The 19,305-nt window shown below is 43.3% G+C and overlaps 1 protein-coding gene across 11 annotated transcripts in view; it reads left to right on the top strand.

Moving 5' to 3' along the window:
• gria1a (glutamate receptor, ionotropic, AMPA 1a) overlaps positions 1–19,305 on the top strand; it is a 115,976-nt gene that overhangs the window by 63,811 nt on the left and 32,860 nt on the right. For all 11 annotated transcript variants that reach the window (XR_016114164.1, XR_016114163.1, XM_088989633.1 and 8 more), the window contains 7 exons: positions 4,572–4,625; positions 8,624–8,782; positions 9,194–9,361; positions 10,131–10,235; positions 10,369–10,479; positions 15,775–15,981; positions 16,411–16,856. Coding sequence is in view for 9 of the 11 variants with exons in the window: in XM_088989633.1 (XP_088845759.1) it covers positions 4,572–4,625; positions 8,624–8,782; positions 9,194–9,361; positions 10,131–10,235; positions 10,369–10,479; positions 15,775–15,981; positions 16,411–16,856 (1,250 nt within the window). In the remaining 2 variants the exon portion in view is untranslated. The remainder of the gene's footprint in view (positions 1–4,571; positions 4,626–8,623; positions 8,783–9,193; positions 9,362–10,130; positions 10,236–10,368; positions 10,480–15,774; positions 15,982–16,410; positions 16,857–19,305) is intronic.

Genomic DNA, 19,305 nt, shown 5'->3' with positions numbered 1-19,305 from the left:
CTTTGTGTATCTGTAGGGTGTACTGTAGCATTCATTTTCAGTGTAATACCATGTAATACCCTCCTCGTTGCTGATAGGCCTGGTTGAGATGATGTCATCACTGCTGTATGATAAAACTAGGTGAAAGGGGCGGCCCTTTCTCTTTTGGCTTTCCCACTTCGACCAGACATGTCCTTCTGATGTTTCCAAGAATGAAGTGGTCTTTTTTGTTCACCACTTTGGTCCCCGCTGATGTTTCATCATAAAACTCCGTAGAGCCAGAACCAGGAAGAGATACATCATTTATCCCCAACAGAGAACATCAGTGGTGAATGAACTGGATGGAAAATATATATATAGATATTATGAAGCCAAGACATCGGAATATGACCCTTTCTCTTGCATAGAGCTAAACTAATACCAACAAGCGTTGAAGGTAGAGAAAAGGGGTCAAAACATATCAGGAGAGAACTCACAAACTGTGGGTGCCCTCAGTGGTCATTTAACAAATGTCAGAAAGAAAGAATAGGGAATGAAACCAAAAATTCTGAAGATACAAAAAGCCACCGCCACCACCCTAAGACCAGACTTGGTGCTCTGGTCCCCTTCACTCAAGGCTGTCTACATCACAGAACTTACAGTCCCATGGGAAAACTCAGTTGAAGAGGCCTATGAGCGCAAGAAGCTGCGCTATGCAGAACTTGCAGTGGATGTGCAACAGCGAGGATGAAAAGCCAAGGTCTATCCCATTGACGTTGGATGTAGAGGGTTTGTGGCTTCCTCCACCATCAAACTGCTAAAAGACCTGGGCATCCATGGACAGGCTCTGCGGCACACAGTTAGGTCACTCTCTGAAGCAGCAGAAAGAAGCAGACACTGGATCTGGATGAAGAGGAAGGACCCTTGTTGGGCTCATAGGTCAGCAACCTAAGACCCCCCCACCAGCTTCTGATTGGGCATGGGACACAAGTGCGGGTGTGATCAACCTGTCGCTGGCCACCATCGATGAGGGTGTCTAGTGATGAAAGGCCGAAACATCCAATGATTCTTTGGAGCACTACTGGTGATGTGTACCAAATTCACAACCTTCCCATCGCTGAGGCACAGCTCCCACTCCACTCTCAACATCAAGGCTAAATCTCATGGATCACTGAATGCTTGGAGTTGTATAAGGTCAACAGGACCCTGAGAGCCTTCGTTGCAAACTCGATGAGGATGTGGAAAACCACACTTGAAGCCAATGGCAAGCCACTAACGCAAGTGTCCATCAAATGTGGCATATACCAAGGTGATGCACTCTCCCCACTGCTGTTCTGCATAGGACTGAACCCCCTCAGCCAGATAATCGCCAAGACAGGCTATGGATACCGCCTCAGAAATGGAGCTACGATCAGTCACCTCCTCTACATGGATGACATACAGCTGTATGAGGGGCAAGGTAGTCCACACTGAAGGGGTCTCACTCCCTGAAGGAACAATAGCAGACATTGAAAACAGCTACAAGTACCTAGGTATACCACAGGCCAATGGCAACCTCGAACTAGCAACAAGGAAAGCGGCTACGACCAAATACCTCCAGCGGGTGAGGCAAGTCCTCAGAAGGCAGCTCAATGGCAAGAACAAGACCCGGGCAATAAACAGTTATGCCCCGCCAGTGATCAGATACCCTGCAGGAATAATAAGGTGGCCAAAGGAAGAGATCCAGACCACAGATGTTAAGACCCGAAAACTCCTCACTATGCATGGAGGGTTCCATCCCAAGTCCAGCACCCTGAGACTGTACACAAGCCGTAAGGAAGGAGGCCGGGGACTAGTGAGTGTGAGATCCACTGTCCAGGATGAAATATCCAAGCTCCATGAATACATCAAAGAGAAGGCTCCAACGGATGATGTACTCAGAGAATGTCTCAGACAATGGGGAACAGAGGTTGAGGTGCTGGATGAGGGACAATCATGGGAGGAAAAGCCCCTACACGGGATGTACCACCGAACCATAGCAGGAGTGGCTGATCTCAAGAAGTCCTATCAGTGGCTAGAGAGGGCTGGCCTAAAGGACAGCACAGAGGCACTCATCCTGGCTGCCCAAGAGCAGGCCCTGAACACCAGAGCCATCGAGGCAGGGATATACCACACCAGGCAAGACCCAAGGTGTCGGTTGTGCAAAGAGGCACCTGAGACAATCCAACACATAACTGCAGGGTGTAAGATGCTGGCAGGGGAAGCCTACATGGAGCGCCATAACCAGGTGGCTGGCATAGTCTACCAAAACATCTGTGCGGAGTATGGACTGGAAACCCCAAGGTCAAAATGGGAAACATGTCCCAAGGTGGTGGAGAATGATGAGCAAAGATCCTGTGGGACTTCCAATTACAGACTGACAACATGGTAATGGACAACCAACCAGATATCGTGGTTATAGATAAAGGGGAAAGAAAAGCCGTTGTCGTGGATGTAGCGGTCCCGAGTGATGGAAACATCAGAAAGAAGGAACATGAGAAAATCGAGAAATACCAAGGGCTCAGAGAGGAGCTGGAGAGAGCCGGGAAGGTAAAGGTGACAGTCGTGCCTGTGGTGGTCGCAGCACTCGGGGCAGTGACCCCCAAACTCGACAAGTGGTTGCAACAGATCCCGGGAAGAACATCGGATATCTCGGTCCAGAAAAGCGCAGTGCTGGGAACAGCACGGATACTGCGCAGAACCCTCAAGCTTCCTGGACCCGAGCTAAAATGAGGGACAGACACCACCCATGAGGGGTGAGGCAAGGATTTTTATATATATATATATATATATAGGGCCTAAACTACCAGTAAGACTTTAGTTTGCTGACCAAGTTTCTTGGATAAGAAGCGACACCTTCAAAGAAGTACAGATGATGGCTGAAGAAACCTTTTCATCGATTGACCATTCCTGTACGACTGAGAGCTTACACAGACGTTTCTCTTGGGGTCTAAAGTCTGAATGGCACAAATTTGCATGTGCAATTAATCGGGAGACATTTGGCAAACATTTGCATTTGCGAGGCCACTCTTGCGGGTGTGTTTATGTTTTAGGGTCAGTGTGCGAGTGGGTGTGTGTCTTCCTCTTGCTTTTCCTTGCCAGAGGCTTGACCGCAGGGCCCACCGTGTGCTGGGGTCACCATTAATAGCAAATGCCACCTTCTGCTATGACCTGCAGCAGTATTATGCACGCTTACACACATGCTTCATGCACATACACACACATATACAGACCATAAACCAAATGCTAACCCCTGAGGAGCTGAGACAGCAAGAGGAGCAACAATGTGTAATATTCTCCACACTGACTGAACATCGACACTTGAATGAGCTGCTTATCCACTGTAAGAAATCCTAATTGGATGGTGCATGACTTTGGACCAGTAGTGCCTGCTCAGGTTGTATTTATGTGGATTCTCTGAATACTCTGCTGACACAATTGACACTCGGTTGTCGAGCAGTAAAACGGCATCTTTATTTAGCAATGAGACTTGCCTTAGGTGCCGCAACGAGAAGCACGGCGAGAGGGCGGCCTATTTAAATGTCAGTCAAAGTGGGGCCAAAAATACATGTATGAATAAATCGATGCTGGCACTATACTCCACACCTCTTGACGTGTTACTCCATCTGGCATGACCCTTGGGGGTGGACTGACTGGTCAGCGGTAAGGGCAAGAAAGTCATTATATTGTGCGCTGCCATGGCAATGAGGAATGAATATTATACATTTTGGGGTGTTTTGATTGGCATTAGTTTTTTTTAGATTGTGATGGTTTTTTCACTAATTTTGCTCTCAATTATTTACATCATATCTGACAAACATCAAATATAAGCCTTCAGTGACACATTGTTTAAAAAAAAAAGGCTTGTTTGGCGTTATAACACTGCACAGGATATTTGCACACATTTGAGTATTTTGTGGTCCTCCAAAGAGTGAGATGGACATGTGAGATGGAGTATGTTATATGGTGACATGGTTTCTTTCTAAATTAGCCCAATTGTTACGTTAAAGTGTGGTGCTCACAGATCCACTTTTGGATATCCGAAATATTTAGCGGTACCAAAGCCCAATTTTGAAAGTTGGCCTATTGTCTCATTTTGTGCAATAGCTTGACTGTCAAGGACATTTGTCTAGGAACAGGAGAACAGGAGACCAGGAGACTTGCTTTCTCTCTCTCTCTCTCTCTCTCTCTCTCTCTCTCTCTCTCTCTCTCTCTCTCTCTCTCTCTCTCTCTCTCTCTCTCTCTCCCACTCTCTCTTGTGCTCTATCTCTCTCTCTCTCTCTCTCTCTCTTGCTATCTTTTGCACACTCTCTCTCTCTTGTGCTCTCTCTCTCTCTCTCTCTCTCTCTCTCTCTCTCTCTCTCTCTCTCTCTATATATATATATATATATATATATATATATATATATATATATATATATATATATATATATATATATATATATATATATATATATATATATATATATATATATATATATATATATATATATATATATATATATATATATATATATATATATATATCAAACACACACAGCACATTGTTGTGTCTAGGACAATTGTATCCTACATTCATCTTTTTCTATTTTCAGATTGTCGAGCAAGGCAAGAATGCAAAGAGTTACCACTACATATTGGCAAACCTGGTAAGCATTCATTTTCTTCTGCTTTCCACAATGAATTGAATGTTCATGGGAAAGGATGCAATACGTACAATTTGTGTCATTACGATAAGGAATCATATATGAAGCCACAGATACACTACCATTAAATAAATCAAATTAGGAGGACTGTGGCCTGCAGACCTCAATGACTCTGACTCCCCTGTCGAAAGTCATCTTATCACAAAGGGCTACAATCAATATCTGCAGTTTGGAATGTTAAACCTAAATGGAGATGATAATTTAATGTCAACAAACCACAGGTCTGCAGTGTATATCGAAATAAAACATGTACAATGCAGATTGTTTCTTTACCCTTTGCAGCATTTGTCACAAGATACAAAGCATTAATGGAACAAAATTTCTCTGAGAAAATAAAGCTCAGCCCTGAAATGTGTTTCAGATTGTCACTATTAAATAGAAATTCCAAACGATTTAGCCATATGAAGTGACATCCCGAGACACTATGAGCAGATCCACAGTGACAAAGGTCAGACAGTCATTGTCGTGTAAGATTGATCCGCTAGTTCAATTTGACTGCTCCCATTTTCTGCAAATTCTCCGCGGGTCACTCTACAGAATTCTTCACATTCACTCAGTGACGCAGAAGAAGAGAATAATTGACATTATAGTCATATCAGCATATCTTCAACTCAATCTTGTGTGTCTGCCCCAAAAGCATGAGGTCATTTTAGGCGATAACGCTTGGACATTTTTATTATTTTATTTTATTTTTTAATGTGCATACAAATGGTAAACTCATTTTCCTTTGCAGTCCATTAAAATGCTCACACTACTTTTTATAATTGAATTGACAATTGATGCAATAAAGACAAAATACACTTTGACTGATTTACAATGACAAATATTAATATTTGGCAATTACTTATATTTATTTATTTATTTATTTATTTATTTATTTTTGGATCAATGCTTTTTCAAATACAAAATAGTAATGCAGCCATGTTCCGAATATAGACTTGCCACTCATTTTTCGTCTGACCAAGTTTCCCAAATATTCTCCGTTAAAGTGCACCTGGCAGAATCATACTGGTGGAGCAGGTGGTGACATTTGCTTCTGCTGAAGCATGAACTGGCTTTCATGTTTCAGCTGTTGCCATGCCAACCTTCACTAGTTCTTGAAAACAGTAGCGCATAAAGCGACTCAGTCAGCCCGGTCGACTGGCTTTAAGATAATGATCAATTGTTATTTATTATCCAAACTTGGAAGGGGTTCCCTTTGGCATGTGGCCATGCGATACAGAACGCCAAAGAAATCTTTGCTGATATTCAAACAAAGAAATCAGAGCATGGAAGGAAGATGGTGAGCTTCTCCGTCACACAATCCAGAGAAGCATCAAAGGTCTTCTCGCATGGACTTCCCACTCAATCAACTGTCTGCCACTTCCTGACAAGCATGTTGCTTTGCTTTTTCTCTTTTATCAAAATATCTTTATTCACATTAAAGGGACACACACGTTGCACGGAATGTTACACCCAAGCCCTTTATGTTCTGACTAAAGACGTTCCTTGCTTTTTGTGTACGGTGGCCCGTAATGTATGCTTCATTAAAAGTCTTCTGCACTCGACTTACTTGACGACTTGGGTTTCTTTTCTCACTACTTTTGTCCCCGTGGAGAGACAGTGAGTGTCTTACACGAGTTTGTGTTTGAGTTGCAAAAGTGATGCGTGTCATTTTCAGGATGCTCTTCATAATTAATGATCACTATGACATAATGAGGTTTTTCAATATTCATCTCCATCTTCTAGTTTACCGTTTTAGCTTTATCAGACAAACAACTAGCTTAGTTGCATTGCATTTGAGTTGCTCATCTATTTCGCCAGTGACTCTTAAAGGACAACCGACGTCCCCGGACAAGTTGTGTCCATAATTTGTAAAATGACTTCAAATGACTTCTACTGAGCGTATTTTACAAAGATTCCACCGCATATAGCTATATTTTATGTTTTAAGACTCGCGCTGAATATTCCGGAAGTCTTGTTTTTGAGTTGGTGACGAGTCCTCACCCTACGTCACTGAAGGAACCAAAAAAAGGACACATTGTAGCAGTCCTTCCATCACGTCAATGCCTTTTGCTGTACTTTGGTCTGAAAACGTCATGTAGGACCAAAAAGAGGCAGAAGAGGGCGACAAAGCTCCATGTCAGGAATTAATCAGCCTGTGGAAACGGGCTGATTAATTCCTTACACGGCTTTGTCGCCATTTTCTGCCTTTTTTGGGTGTGACATTTCCCACCCCTGATGCCTCAAAATGACACAGAATAAATTCTTTAATCGATTGCAAACATGTATGCTTTCTTCTTCAGAACTATTTGAATAATATTCAGAACTGGATGAGTAACAAGAAAGCATATTCTCTGACTCTGAAGCCATTGTTTTGATTCTCGAGCAAGGCAAGACGTCTTGCCGTGACACCACGAACATGGGGGCGGACCTTCTGAAACTGGCCACTTTCGGTTTCAAATTGAATGACGTTTTAGACACTTTAAGTCATTTTTGACAAAAATATCATACTGCGTGTTTTGGGTATTTTAGATGCTATGAAACGTTTTTCTGATGTCAGTTAGGAAACAAAAAAGTGACGTCGGTTGTCCTTTAAGTTTGGTTGCACGTGTGAGCAGAGGTGATGTGCACCACACAAAGATGTACATTTCACAGAAACATTTAAACCTAATTGTCAAGATTTATGTTTAAATTCTATATAAATGTCCATCCATTTCAATTACTTTATGCTGCATATTTGCCAGTCAATTGTAAATGAAACAAGGTTTTGTAATGATACCACGAACAGGAACAGTCATGTCGTTCATAAAGCCAATGTGTTTCAAATACGAAGGAGTGTGTGTACGTCTTATCCAGTGTATTGAGAAAACATATTCCAACAAATTTAGATATCTCATCTCATTTTCCGTACCGCTTATTCCTCATTAGGGTTGCGGGGGTTGCTGGAGCCTATCTCAGCTGTCTTCGGGCACGAGGCGGGGGACACCCTGAATTGGTTGCCAGCCAATCGCAGGGCACACAAAGACATACAACAGTCACTCTCACACTCACACCTAGGGAAAATTTGGAGTGGTCAATCTGCCTGCCATGCATGTTTTTGGAGTGTGGGAGGAAACCGGAGGACCCGGAGAAAACCCATGCGGGCCCGAGGAGAACATGCAAACTCCACACAGGGAGGCCGGACCGGGACGCGAACCGGCGACCTCTGCACTGTAATGCCGGTGTGCTAACCACTCAACTACCGGGCCGCCCCAAATTTAGATATATAAATATATATGAAACACATTTATATGAATGTCCCAAAGAGAACATCCAACCATTATTCTTATCCTCACGAGGGTGGAATCCAACCCAGATGACTCTGGTGGAGAGTCAGGGGTCACTTTCAACTGTTCGCCAGGCAATACTGATGCACATTTATCACACAACCATTCAAGATGACATTTACACTTTGGGAGAAGTCAGAGTCTACATTTAACCTAATACAGTATATGCACACCAAAGCAGATCAACATAAATGGATTATACATCCATATAGACTTTCTCTGAGCGTCATTATTCTTTTCACCACATTGGTGGAATTGAAACAGGAGCTACATTCAGGACTACTGAAACAGTTTGAAAAGATAAAACTGATTCAATGTGTGACATTTGATTCACATGAATTCTGTCGAATGCCCGTCCCAAGGTCATAGCTTAGCCAAACATTTGGCACACCGCCATATTGCATGTAAACCCCAAACTAATTAATGTACATATATAACAGACTGTACCTCTACCATAAATACATAATTAATCCTGCACTGGCAGAATTTAATTCAATGTTCTGTGATGTCATACCTATTAGTGCAGATCTTGCACCATTTGATTGGGCAAGTACAGGTCATATTGTGGCCAGTGAGCATACCGTCTCTTGCCTGTGGCTCTCACTCTCCTTGACCGTCCACCTCCCCTCACAGGGTTTCCTGGACATTGACCTGACAGACCTGCGCAAGGGTGGAGCGAACATTACCGGCTTCCAGCTGGTCAACAACTCAGAGCCCAGCATTAGCAGAGTTGTTCAGCAGTGGATGGAATTTGACAACAAGGATTCCAAAATGGCTAAGAGTGGACTCAAAGTAACTGTGATCTTTACCTTTGCTCGCGGTCCATAATTGAAGTGATGATATAATACAGTCCACAGATGTTGCTAAAATGTCCTCAGTATTATAAATGATAATATCAGAAGAGTTGTTAGCTTCCCTACAGTTTGTGGCTGTCAACTACATATCATTAAACAGTAAAAATGCATGACAGGAAACCTTTTCAGGATCTTATCGGATTTCTAACATTTTAATGTGATAAAATTACCTGACAATGGATTTAACCATCCAAAGTAACGGACGGGTGTGATGCAGATGCATGTGGGTGCTCAAATGGATGTGCATTATGAGTTTGGCATTATTCTACCAAGGTATTAGATTTTCTGAACACTGCTCACACTGTTATCAAAGTCACTAACATGGTCTCCCTTTCTGCTGTGTTTTCAGTACACTGGTGCTTTAACATATGATGGCGTAAAAGTCATGTCAACAGCATTCCAGAATTTAAGGAGACAAAGAATAGACATCTCACGCAGGGGCAACGCTGGGGAATGCCTTGCCAACCCACCGGCTCCCTGGGGTCAAGGCATAGACATCCAAAGAGCCTTACAGCAGGTCTGTGCACATAGAGAGAAGCCTCGCATTCCAACACACGGACATCGAGAGTCATACAGCCATTCCTGAGTGACACATGGGGTAACTGCTGTTGAGATGAGCCTGGCTGGGCAAATTAGGGCTCGTTCTGTCATCTAAAGTTCACGTGAAGTCGCAGTAAAGCCCTCAGTATCAAAAGTGACATGGGGGCTGGTAAACAATATCTGGAGGCAGTAACACTCAGCCGTGATCGTCATGGAAGATGACAATAGCAATTGAGTTGAGACATGTAATATTTGGCAACGAAAATGAAAACAGTGGACTCGTGTTAGACTTTTTACTCAGACACGCACAGACATACACGCGATCATGCGCTCTTATCAAATGACTAAAAATGTCATTTGAATGAAATTCTTAATTTTCTCTGGAAAAAGACTTGATGCCAGGTCAAACATATAATGTAATAGCATGCGTGTACGCGGGCAGCCTGAGGCTCTGTCTGCAGAACGGCTGTGCACAGGCCCACTCAGTGTCAATCTAGCCATCTGCCTAGGGATAGTCTGTGGAACGAAGTTGTGTTCGCTCAATTAACTCCATCATGCCGCCAAGACAAACACTGCACAGAACACGGACACACACACACGTCTGTCATTCACCTCCGTAGGGAGGCAGACAGACGCCGATGTCTTGGACAGACGCCAGTAAGCGAAAGCATTTTCGTGACATGGACAAATGGCTTTTGGGTAGCTTGTGTTTCTTCCTTGATACAATTGCTGACTCTCAAACTCAGGTCCGGATTGATGGATTGACTGGTCACATTCAGTTCAATGAGAAAGGCCGCAGGACCAACTACACAGTTAGTGTGATGGAACTGGCTCCATCAGGACCCAAAAAGGTGAGCAAATATGTATTCGGATTTAATATGGGCCTTTATTTTGGATCCACGTCTAATTCTGCAAGTTTCAAATCCTGAGGATTATTACAGGAACCGGCTGTTCAATCATTTAAGATTGTAATCCCCTTCATAGGTTGGCTACTGGAATGAAGATGAAAAATATGTGACTACTGCAAGCTTCGTGAGAGGCAGCAATGACACATATGGACTTCAGAACCGAACATACATTGTCACAACAATCTTGGTGAGTGCGTGTCAAATGGAACTAGAACATACAAAGAAAAGCTTCCAGTAACGGGCTGAATCAGTCGCGCAAAGATTTCAGGTCGTTACCCAATCTGGATGCCAGCGATTGTCCAAACTCTCTGATCTGTTTTGACATGCATGCTCAAATTTTAGAATTCAATCTGCTCATTCAACGCGGGTTGGTGGAGTTTTCTTTTACCCCCGTATTACACCTGTATCTTTATTGTAGTTTGGGTTTGTGTATAGAGCTGTAGGGATGTCTCTATTATCTCCTCAAAATTTCAGAGCTTTGCTGAAAACTGCTGTGTCATATGCACACACACACACACACACACACACACACACACACACACACACACGCATGCGTGCACATACACAAAAAAACATTTATACATCTACAGCAACCAAGATGCAATTTTAACTATGCAGGCACAGGGTTGTCTCATATGCTGCCTTGTGTAGAAGCTATATTAAAGAAGTACATTTATTGTCTAAAAAAGCGAACAGTTCATTCCCAGGACTCACTTTACTGCTTCATCCATCCATCCATTTTCCGTACCGCTTATTCCTCATTAGGTTGGCGGGGGTTGCTGGAGCCTATCCCAGCTGTCTTCGGGCACGAGGCGGGGAACACCCTGAATTGGTTGCCAGCCAATCGCAGGGCACACAAAGACGTACAACAATCACTCTCACACTCACACTTTGGGACAATCAATTTGGAGTGTTCAATCTGCCTGCCATGCATGTTTTTGGAATGTGGGAGGAAACCGGAGAACCCGGAGAAAACTCATGCGGGCCCAGGGAGAACATGCAAACTCCACAGAGAGAGGCTCCACAAACCGGCGACCTCTGCACTGTGAAGCCGGTGTGCTAACCACTCGACTACCGGGCCGCTGGTATATTTCAAGTGTGTATATTTTTTTAAATCACCATACATCGGCACATGTAATATTCCAGGACTTGGAATGGCGGTCGCCTTCCATTTTCTAAGGAAGAAGCAAGATTGCTGCAATCAGATATTCTGCAGGGCGCTCGTGGTCGAATGAAGAAGCTTGTGTGTCGCTAATCTCTGCTGTGAAGGTTGATGGGTTGAAGGATTACAACAAAAGACTTTCCCAGAAGAGACTTTTAGACAGAATGAAGTTGTGATGTATGGCAGGTGTGGAAAGCTATGAGTTAACTGGAAAAACAGAAGCATATTCCAAAGATGCTTTGTTGTTTTAGGTGGCAGTTGAACAAATGTATTCCAAAAATGTTAAAAAGGTTAAAATGTTAAATTTAAAGTGTTCCCATTATCTTACATGCGGGGAAGGAACTAATTTACGTCAATATTTGACACACTCAACAATGGTTCTGTCTGTTCCTTTTGTCAATGGATAACTACAAAAAGTCAAAGTCAAAAACTTCCTTCGAGCATCAAGAAGATTGTTGTCACTCAAGAATACAGACCCGAAACAACTTCCTCGAACATCATCTACTTGTGTCCCCTTTTCTCAAAGGAGAAATTCGTTCTCAGCCTCAGAACCAACGAGAAGATACTTGATGTTAATATGTATTAAGCATGGGAGGTTGTAGTACAGAGCTCTTACACCTTTTAACTTTTTTGTTGGCTGAGCTGTTGCCTGAGGCAGCTTGCTGTTCCACCACCATGCAGGTGCAACTTCGTGGCTGACTACAATGCGGGCGTTTGCGGCCAGTGGAAACAGGCTGTGACCAGGAGATCTGGAGGATCGACGCAGACTGGCGTCTTCATAAATTTGCTTGCACCCAGAAATACCACCAATTTTGTCCCAGACATGATCTTAAACAATAATAATAATAATAATAATAAAAATAATAATAATAATAATAATACATTCAATTTAAATAGCAGAAGGCACACTTACACTGCCTAGATGATTAGGCAACAGCACACCTTGCAAAATATAGCCAACAATGATGTATGTGTGTGTATGGATCGAATCTCAGGAGTGCGTTGTCCATCCTTTCAAACACATGACACTGTTCCCTGCTTTATTATCTCCTTTAGGTTCTGATATTTCACTAGTAGGCTAGTAATGATCACCCTTGCAAAGGAACCTGAGAATAGTGACAAAGGAGGAGATGTATTGCCTTCCCTAACAATTTAAAAAAAACTTATGGACATGCCAGTCATCATGGACAATTCACCTCATACCTAGAAATCTACATTAAATACATTTTTGTGGAAGAGCGAAGTGAGGCCCCAGGTGCAGAAGCAGGAATAACATCTCACGGCAGCCAATCGGTGCATGGTGCACAACTGTGATTGTGACATACAGTAATTACTGTTACAGACAGATATTGGAACAGAGGTCAGCCTGGCAACACAGACACACACTTGCTCACACTCTCATCCGTTTCTCAAAGTCCAAGTCTGATAATCTATATTGTCTTCCTCTGCTTCCTTACCGACCTCAAGTCTTTTCTGTCATTGCACTCATAAGCATTTGCATTTGAATTACACACCATACCTTTCAAGGATACAGCACAATTAACATGATGTCATCTCATTTAATTAATGTCGCTTCCAGTTCTTGCAGGGCGACAAATGCATCCATCCATCCATTTTCCGTACCACTTATTCCTCAATAGGGTTGCGGGGGGTGCTCGAGCCTATCTCAGCTGTCTTTGGGCATGAGGCAGGGGACACCCTGAATTGGTTGCCATCCAATCGCAAAAGACGTACAACAGTCACTCTCACACTCACACCAAGGGACAATTTGGAGTGGTCAATCTGCCTGCCATGCATGCTTTTGGAGTGTGGGAGGAAACCGGAGGACCCGGAGAAAACCCACGCGGGCCCGGGGAGAACATGCAAACTCCACACAGGGAGGCCGGACCGTGACGCGAACTGGCGACCTCTGCACTGTGAAGCCGGTGTGCTAACCACTCGACTACCGGGCCGCATTTAATTAATGTTGCTTCCAATTCTTGCAGCGCAACAAATGCATTTTTATCTCATTATTACGCCTTTCCATATGGCAAGATTTCAGATCTATTTTGCTTCAAATGACCTCAGCTTTATTCTGATAAAACCTTTATGGCATCCATCCATTCATTTTCTGTATTGCTTTACAAGGGTTTACAAGGGTTGTGGGGCGTGCTAGAGTATTCAGTGAGCCTGTCACGAATGTTTTTGGAATGTGGAAGAAAACCGTAGGACCCGGAGAAAACCCACACAGACACAGGAGATACATGCAAAGTCCTCATCGGAAGGCCGGAGCTGGAATCAGACCCGTACCTCTGCATCGTGAGTTCGATGACCATCGGAACACCATTAATTTTATATCAATTAACAATAATAATTCACAATCAATTTGTCAATTAATATGTTTTAAGATAAAGCAATTTGCATACTCAGCAAGGGATATTTACCAGAAATTAAGCAAGGGAGCATTTGTGGTAGGCACTTCCTTAATTTAAAAAAATCATTTATACTTCGCAACTTTTTTTGGGCGATTAGTCGTCTTATTGTGTTTCAAGTTGTGAAAAATGAGGCAGGCAACTTCATGGCGGGGCAGGCAACTTTTCAGAGTTGCCTGCCCTGGTGTCCGCTTGTCACGGTTTGCAAGGTGGCGATGGCGGTTGCGTATCCCAAAAAGCAGGCAGGAGGGAGCAGCAGGTTGTATTTGAGAAATTGTATGAAAAGAAAGTCAACAGGAACAAAATCTAAAACGTTAAAATCATTTGAACAGAAAAAATGCAAAGGATCAAAAGAAAACCAAGATTAAAAGTCCGCCAAGGTGAAACAAACACATGCACAGCATACAATGCATGCACAGCATAAAATGCATACACATACAATGCATACACACAATGCATACAATTGCATACAAAGCATACAACAATGATCCGACAGCGAATGGTCGTGCCGGGAGTCCATTTGAGTGTCACTGATTGGGAACGACCAGCACCTGCGAGGCAACAGGCAGGGCTGACAGCGCTACCCGTTGGTCGCTAATCCGAACGTGGCAGTCCGCCACTGATGAAGACGACCAGCACCTGTGCAGGTGCAGGCGGGGCCGACAGCGCCACCCGTTGGTCGCCAACCAGATTATGAAAGTACCCCCCCTTCAAGGGACTGCTTCCAGAAGTCCCAACAGTCTCCCAAAAGGTCCAACTCGCCAGGGAACAATGGTGGAGACGGCAACCGTTGCCTCGCCAGCATATGATGGGCGGTGGCCTGATGGGAACAGGACTTGGCCTGAAGTGGACGTGGATGCAGCATGGATCGTCGTGGGTGTGAGTGCGATCCATATCAAACGTTCACGTGACGTTGGCGTGGACGTTACGGCTCGTCGAGTGACTCAAATCAAACTTGACGCGGCGTGGGCTAACGTGGACGCCACTGGGGAAACGAGGCCGGTCCATAGCAGCTCTGGGATCCAGCGGTGAGTGGGGTCTCGGACTGATGTGAACGCGGACGTTGCACCGCGCGTCGTGGATACAACTCAATTCAATATGCACGATGACAGCGTGGCTGGACGTGGGCATGCACTGCCAGACACCCAGTGTCACCCTGGACGGCCACCTGGAAGGAGGTCTCGGCCGGACGTTGACGTGGACGTTACGGCTCGTCGAGTGACGCAATTTAAACTTGACGAGGCGTGGGCTAACGTGGACGTTGCACTGCCAGGCACAGGGTGGAAATTAGACTGGTCCGTTGTACATGCGGGATCCGATGGTTGGTCGGATCATTCTGTCACGGTTTGCAAGGTGGCGATGGTGGTTGCGGATCTCAAAAAGCAGGCTGGAGGGAGCAGCAGGTTGTATTTGAGAAATTGTATTAAAATAAAGTCAACAGGAACAAAATCTAAAACCAAGATTAAAAGTCCGCCAAGGTGAAACAAACACATGCACAGCATACAGTGCATACACAATGCACAATGCATACAATTGCATACAAAGCATACAACAATGACCCGACAGTGAATGGTCGTGCCAGGAGTCCTTTTGAGTGTCACTGATTTGGGAACGACCAGCACCTGCGAGGCAGCAGGCAGGGCTGACAGCGCTACCTGTTGGTCGACAATCCAAACGTGGCAGTCCACCATTGATGAAGACGACCAGCACCTGTGCAGGTACAGGCGGGGCCGACAGCACCACCCGTCGGTCCCCAACCAGATCATGACACCGCAAACTTTTTGCCATGACTTTCAGACACTGCTATTAGCCATGTCTACAGACTTTTTCTTTGGGAAGGTTTTTATTATTTATTTTTTAATACAGTCATTCCATCATTGAATTGTTTTTTATGCTCTATATTTATCAGGAATCTCCTTATGTGATGCTTAAGAAGAAACACGAGCAGCTTGTTGGGAATGATAAATATGAGGGCTACATTGTTGAGCTGGCTGCAGAAATAGCCAAACATGTCGGCTACCAGTACAAACTGAAGATTGTTTCGGATGGCAAGTACGGAGCCAGAGATCCTGATACCAAAATGTGGAATGGGATGGTTGGAGAACTTGTTTATGGGGTGAGTAAACTGCTTTGCATGGGGTTTCGTCTTTTCCAAGTTATAATAAGGGGAAGAGTTGCTAGTATCATGTCTTGAAATGAAATTGAATACTGCACTGACCATCAAAACTGTTGATATTCTACTTTTCAACAAACAAAAACTCCTTGAAGTTATTGATATTGTATAACCTGAAACTAACAAAAGTCATAAACATTTCAAAATGCGGAAAAAATAGAAAAAAACTCCCTTATTTTAGGATCTTGACCCAACAGAATTATTTTATTGAAATGAAATTGGACTGTACAAGCTGTTTTAAACAGTGGATGAGAGATTTTCAATCACAATTATTTCACCCAGAATAATGCATGAAAAGTGGCTTGGTTTGGAAAGTCGCTTTTCTGCAACCCACTTGTGAATCTTCTTGTCATTCAATTCCTCTTTCCTCAGAAAGCAGACGTGGCGGTGGCTCCCTTGACCATCACCCTCGTCCGAGAGGAAGTTATCGACTTCTCCAAGCCCTTCATGTCACTGGGTATCTCCATCATGATCAAAAAACCCACTAAATCCAAACCCGGAGTATTCTCCTTCCTCGACCCCTTGGCTTATGAGATCTGGATGTGCATCGTGTTTGCCTACATCGGCGTTAGCGTGGTGCTGTTCCTCGTCAGTCGCTTCAGCCCATATGAGTGGCACGGAGACGACTATGAGGAAGGAGGAGAGCCACAGAGCCCGACTCAAGCGGCAGCCTCCAATGGATTGCAGCAGAGCCAAACAACAGCACAGACAAACACAAACCAGCAAAGTCTGGAGCAGACAAATGAGTTTGGCATCTTCAACTCTCTTTGGTTCTCCCTGGGGGCTTTCATGCAGCAAGGCTGTGATATCTCACCGCGGTAAGAGTTCTCATTTAGGTCACCTCCCGTGTCAGCCTGGCCCATTTCTGTCTTTCACTCATATCAAGCAACTGGTCAGTTGAGCTTTTGATTTACTGTAAGTCTTTGAAAAGCAATCACGAAACATCCTGATGGGAGTATTGAATGTTATGATGGGTCTTATTAGTGCTCTCAGATGTAGTGGCAAGAAACCATTCTCCAAAGGTCACCAATTAAAAATCTCATTAAGTGTCTGAAGTTAAAGACACTTAGGTCGACTTTCTGAGCTTTCCGGAGAGACCCCACAGGAGAAAACGAAAGGATTATGTTAGTATCTGTCATTGTTCGTGTGAGTCTGACTGAGCAGATACTGGATAGGTCAGGCGCTTCTTCTCTCTCCACACATTATCGCAGATATATGCATGCACACACGCACACACGCACACACACACACACACACACACACACACATACAAACAGCAAATCTTTGGTAGAAATCTTCGGAAATCGGACACCAAGAATCATCGCAGCTATAAATTGTGAGTGTACAAGCTAGTGATTTTCATCGAGCTAAATATATAATTTCCTTTGAAATGTGTTTCCTGAAGAAAACAAAAATAAATAAATACGGTAACTGGAGTTTTTGTGCGTTTCACTTTGCATAGTTTGTACTCCAATTGTTTTGGGAGGGTGAGATGAAGAATCTGTATACCTGTGCAATTGCTGTTTTTAGTGCTTGATTCAATTCAAAGAGGGCTGCCAGCGAATGCATCCAATTTCTCTGCCAAGTGTCTTGCAGGGACAGTTTCACCATCCTGTCTGAGTCCCTGTCGTTTCCGCTTAACATACACATGAACATATTTCTGTCTTTTCTGTCTCTTTTGGAAAGTGTGAGTGTGTCTCCAGCACTGCTTAGGAACAGGTCTGACATCTATTCAAACACGCTGGGATTGGGCAGATGCATTACAGTCCAAGATAACAAGGTGTCCAGAGGCCATGATTGTGTGCGCTAGAATATCAGATCAGTGAATGTTTCACCTCTCACAGTATTTCAATGAGGGAATCGCCCTCCCCTTAAACATTTGGGTGACCCAGTTACTTTAGTTAGCGCGGCTGTTATTCACACACAGAGGTGAGTGCCGATGGAGCCTCAAAAGTATTATGAGCCATCATGGATGACTTAAAATGTTTTTGGGGATTTTTTTGTCTACATTTGTACAATACTCTAGTTCCCTCCCACATGACAAAAACGTGTGGCAGACTGATTGTGTGTGCGTGTGTGCGTGTGTGCGTGTGTGTGTGTGTGTGTGTGTGTGTGCGTGTGTGCACGCGTGTGTGTGTGTGTACTACACTAATCTGTATGATGAGTGTGTTTACACATTAGTGTAGGCATTCGCTGTTCCAAAGCCATATGCACAAGTGAGACATGAATATGTACAGTGTGTGTGCATGTTTGTTTGCTACACACTCTGCTGCTACTGCTATTTATTCTCAGTCTACTCTGCTCTTTCTAAATGTCAGCTTTGTCAATCAGGCCTCCGTAAGGCGCAGCCTACACTGGTGGATCCTCCTTTTTATCTCTGTAGATTGCGAAATGCCCTCCACAAACAAATCCGTCCATCCATCCATCCATCCATCCATCCTCTGTCTCTTCCTTCAGCTGTGTTTCTCTTTTGTTTTTCATTTGTCAAGTTGGCTTTTCATCTCGCTCCGTATGGCTGAAACACTTTCTTGTTGAACCTGCTCACCTCTGTGTGCCAGGAGAATCACTCTGTTATTTTCATGGTAGAATATGCATTTTGCTTTTGTCAACAAATTGAGGCTCAGCTGAGTCGAAGAGCCAACCTCCACACAGACAATTACTCACGGTGCTCCTTTTGGCCTGTGTGTTTACATGACCATGAGTCTGTTAAAGATGTTCACACACTGTGTTGAAATATACAGCCCATGCCAGAGAAAATCAGTACTCTTGGCTGAAGAGCTACAGAAGTCAAACAATAATTACTGTTGAGTGGCACAACCCTTACGAAACAAAAATATATTTTCCACTACATCAATGTAATATATTATAATATAAAAATATATTGTTTTCAATGGTATTTCCCCATATATTATATATTGTCAAATCATATATTGTTCAATATATTTTTATGCAGTGTAATATATTGCAAAATATGCAAATGATTGCCATATATATTGCAATATATTCAAAAATAACTCGTAATATATGTATTTATATAGTACACAATATATGCAATTTTATATTTATAAATAACTACGACCATATATTACTACATATATTAGACAATATATTAGTGATGTATGTAGGAATATATGATACAATGTATTTTTATGTATGTAAAATTATATGGAAATATATGTCACAACTACATACAGATACATGTTTAATATATGATAAAATACATTGTGAATATCTGTAAATTATATGAAAACATACATAAATGAGCAT

The sequence above is a fragment of the Hippocampus bargibanti genome, linkage group LG02, assembly GCF_051943395.1.
Source record: "Hippocampus bargibanti isolate YZ-2025 linkage group LG02, ASM5194339v1, whole genome shotgun sequence".
NCBI lineage: Eukaryota > Metazoa > Chordata > Actinopteri > Syngnathiformes > Syngnathidae > Hippocampus > Hippocampus bargibanti.
This window is presented reverse-complemented; position numbering and strand designations above follow the sequence as displayed.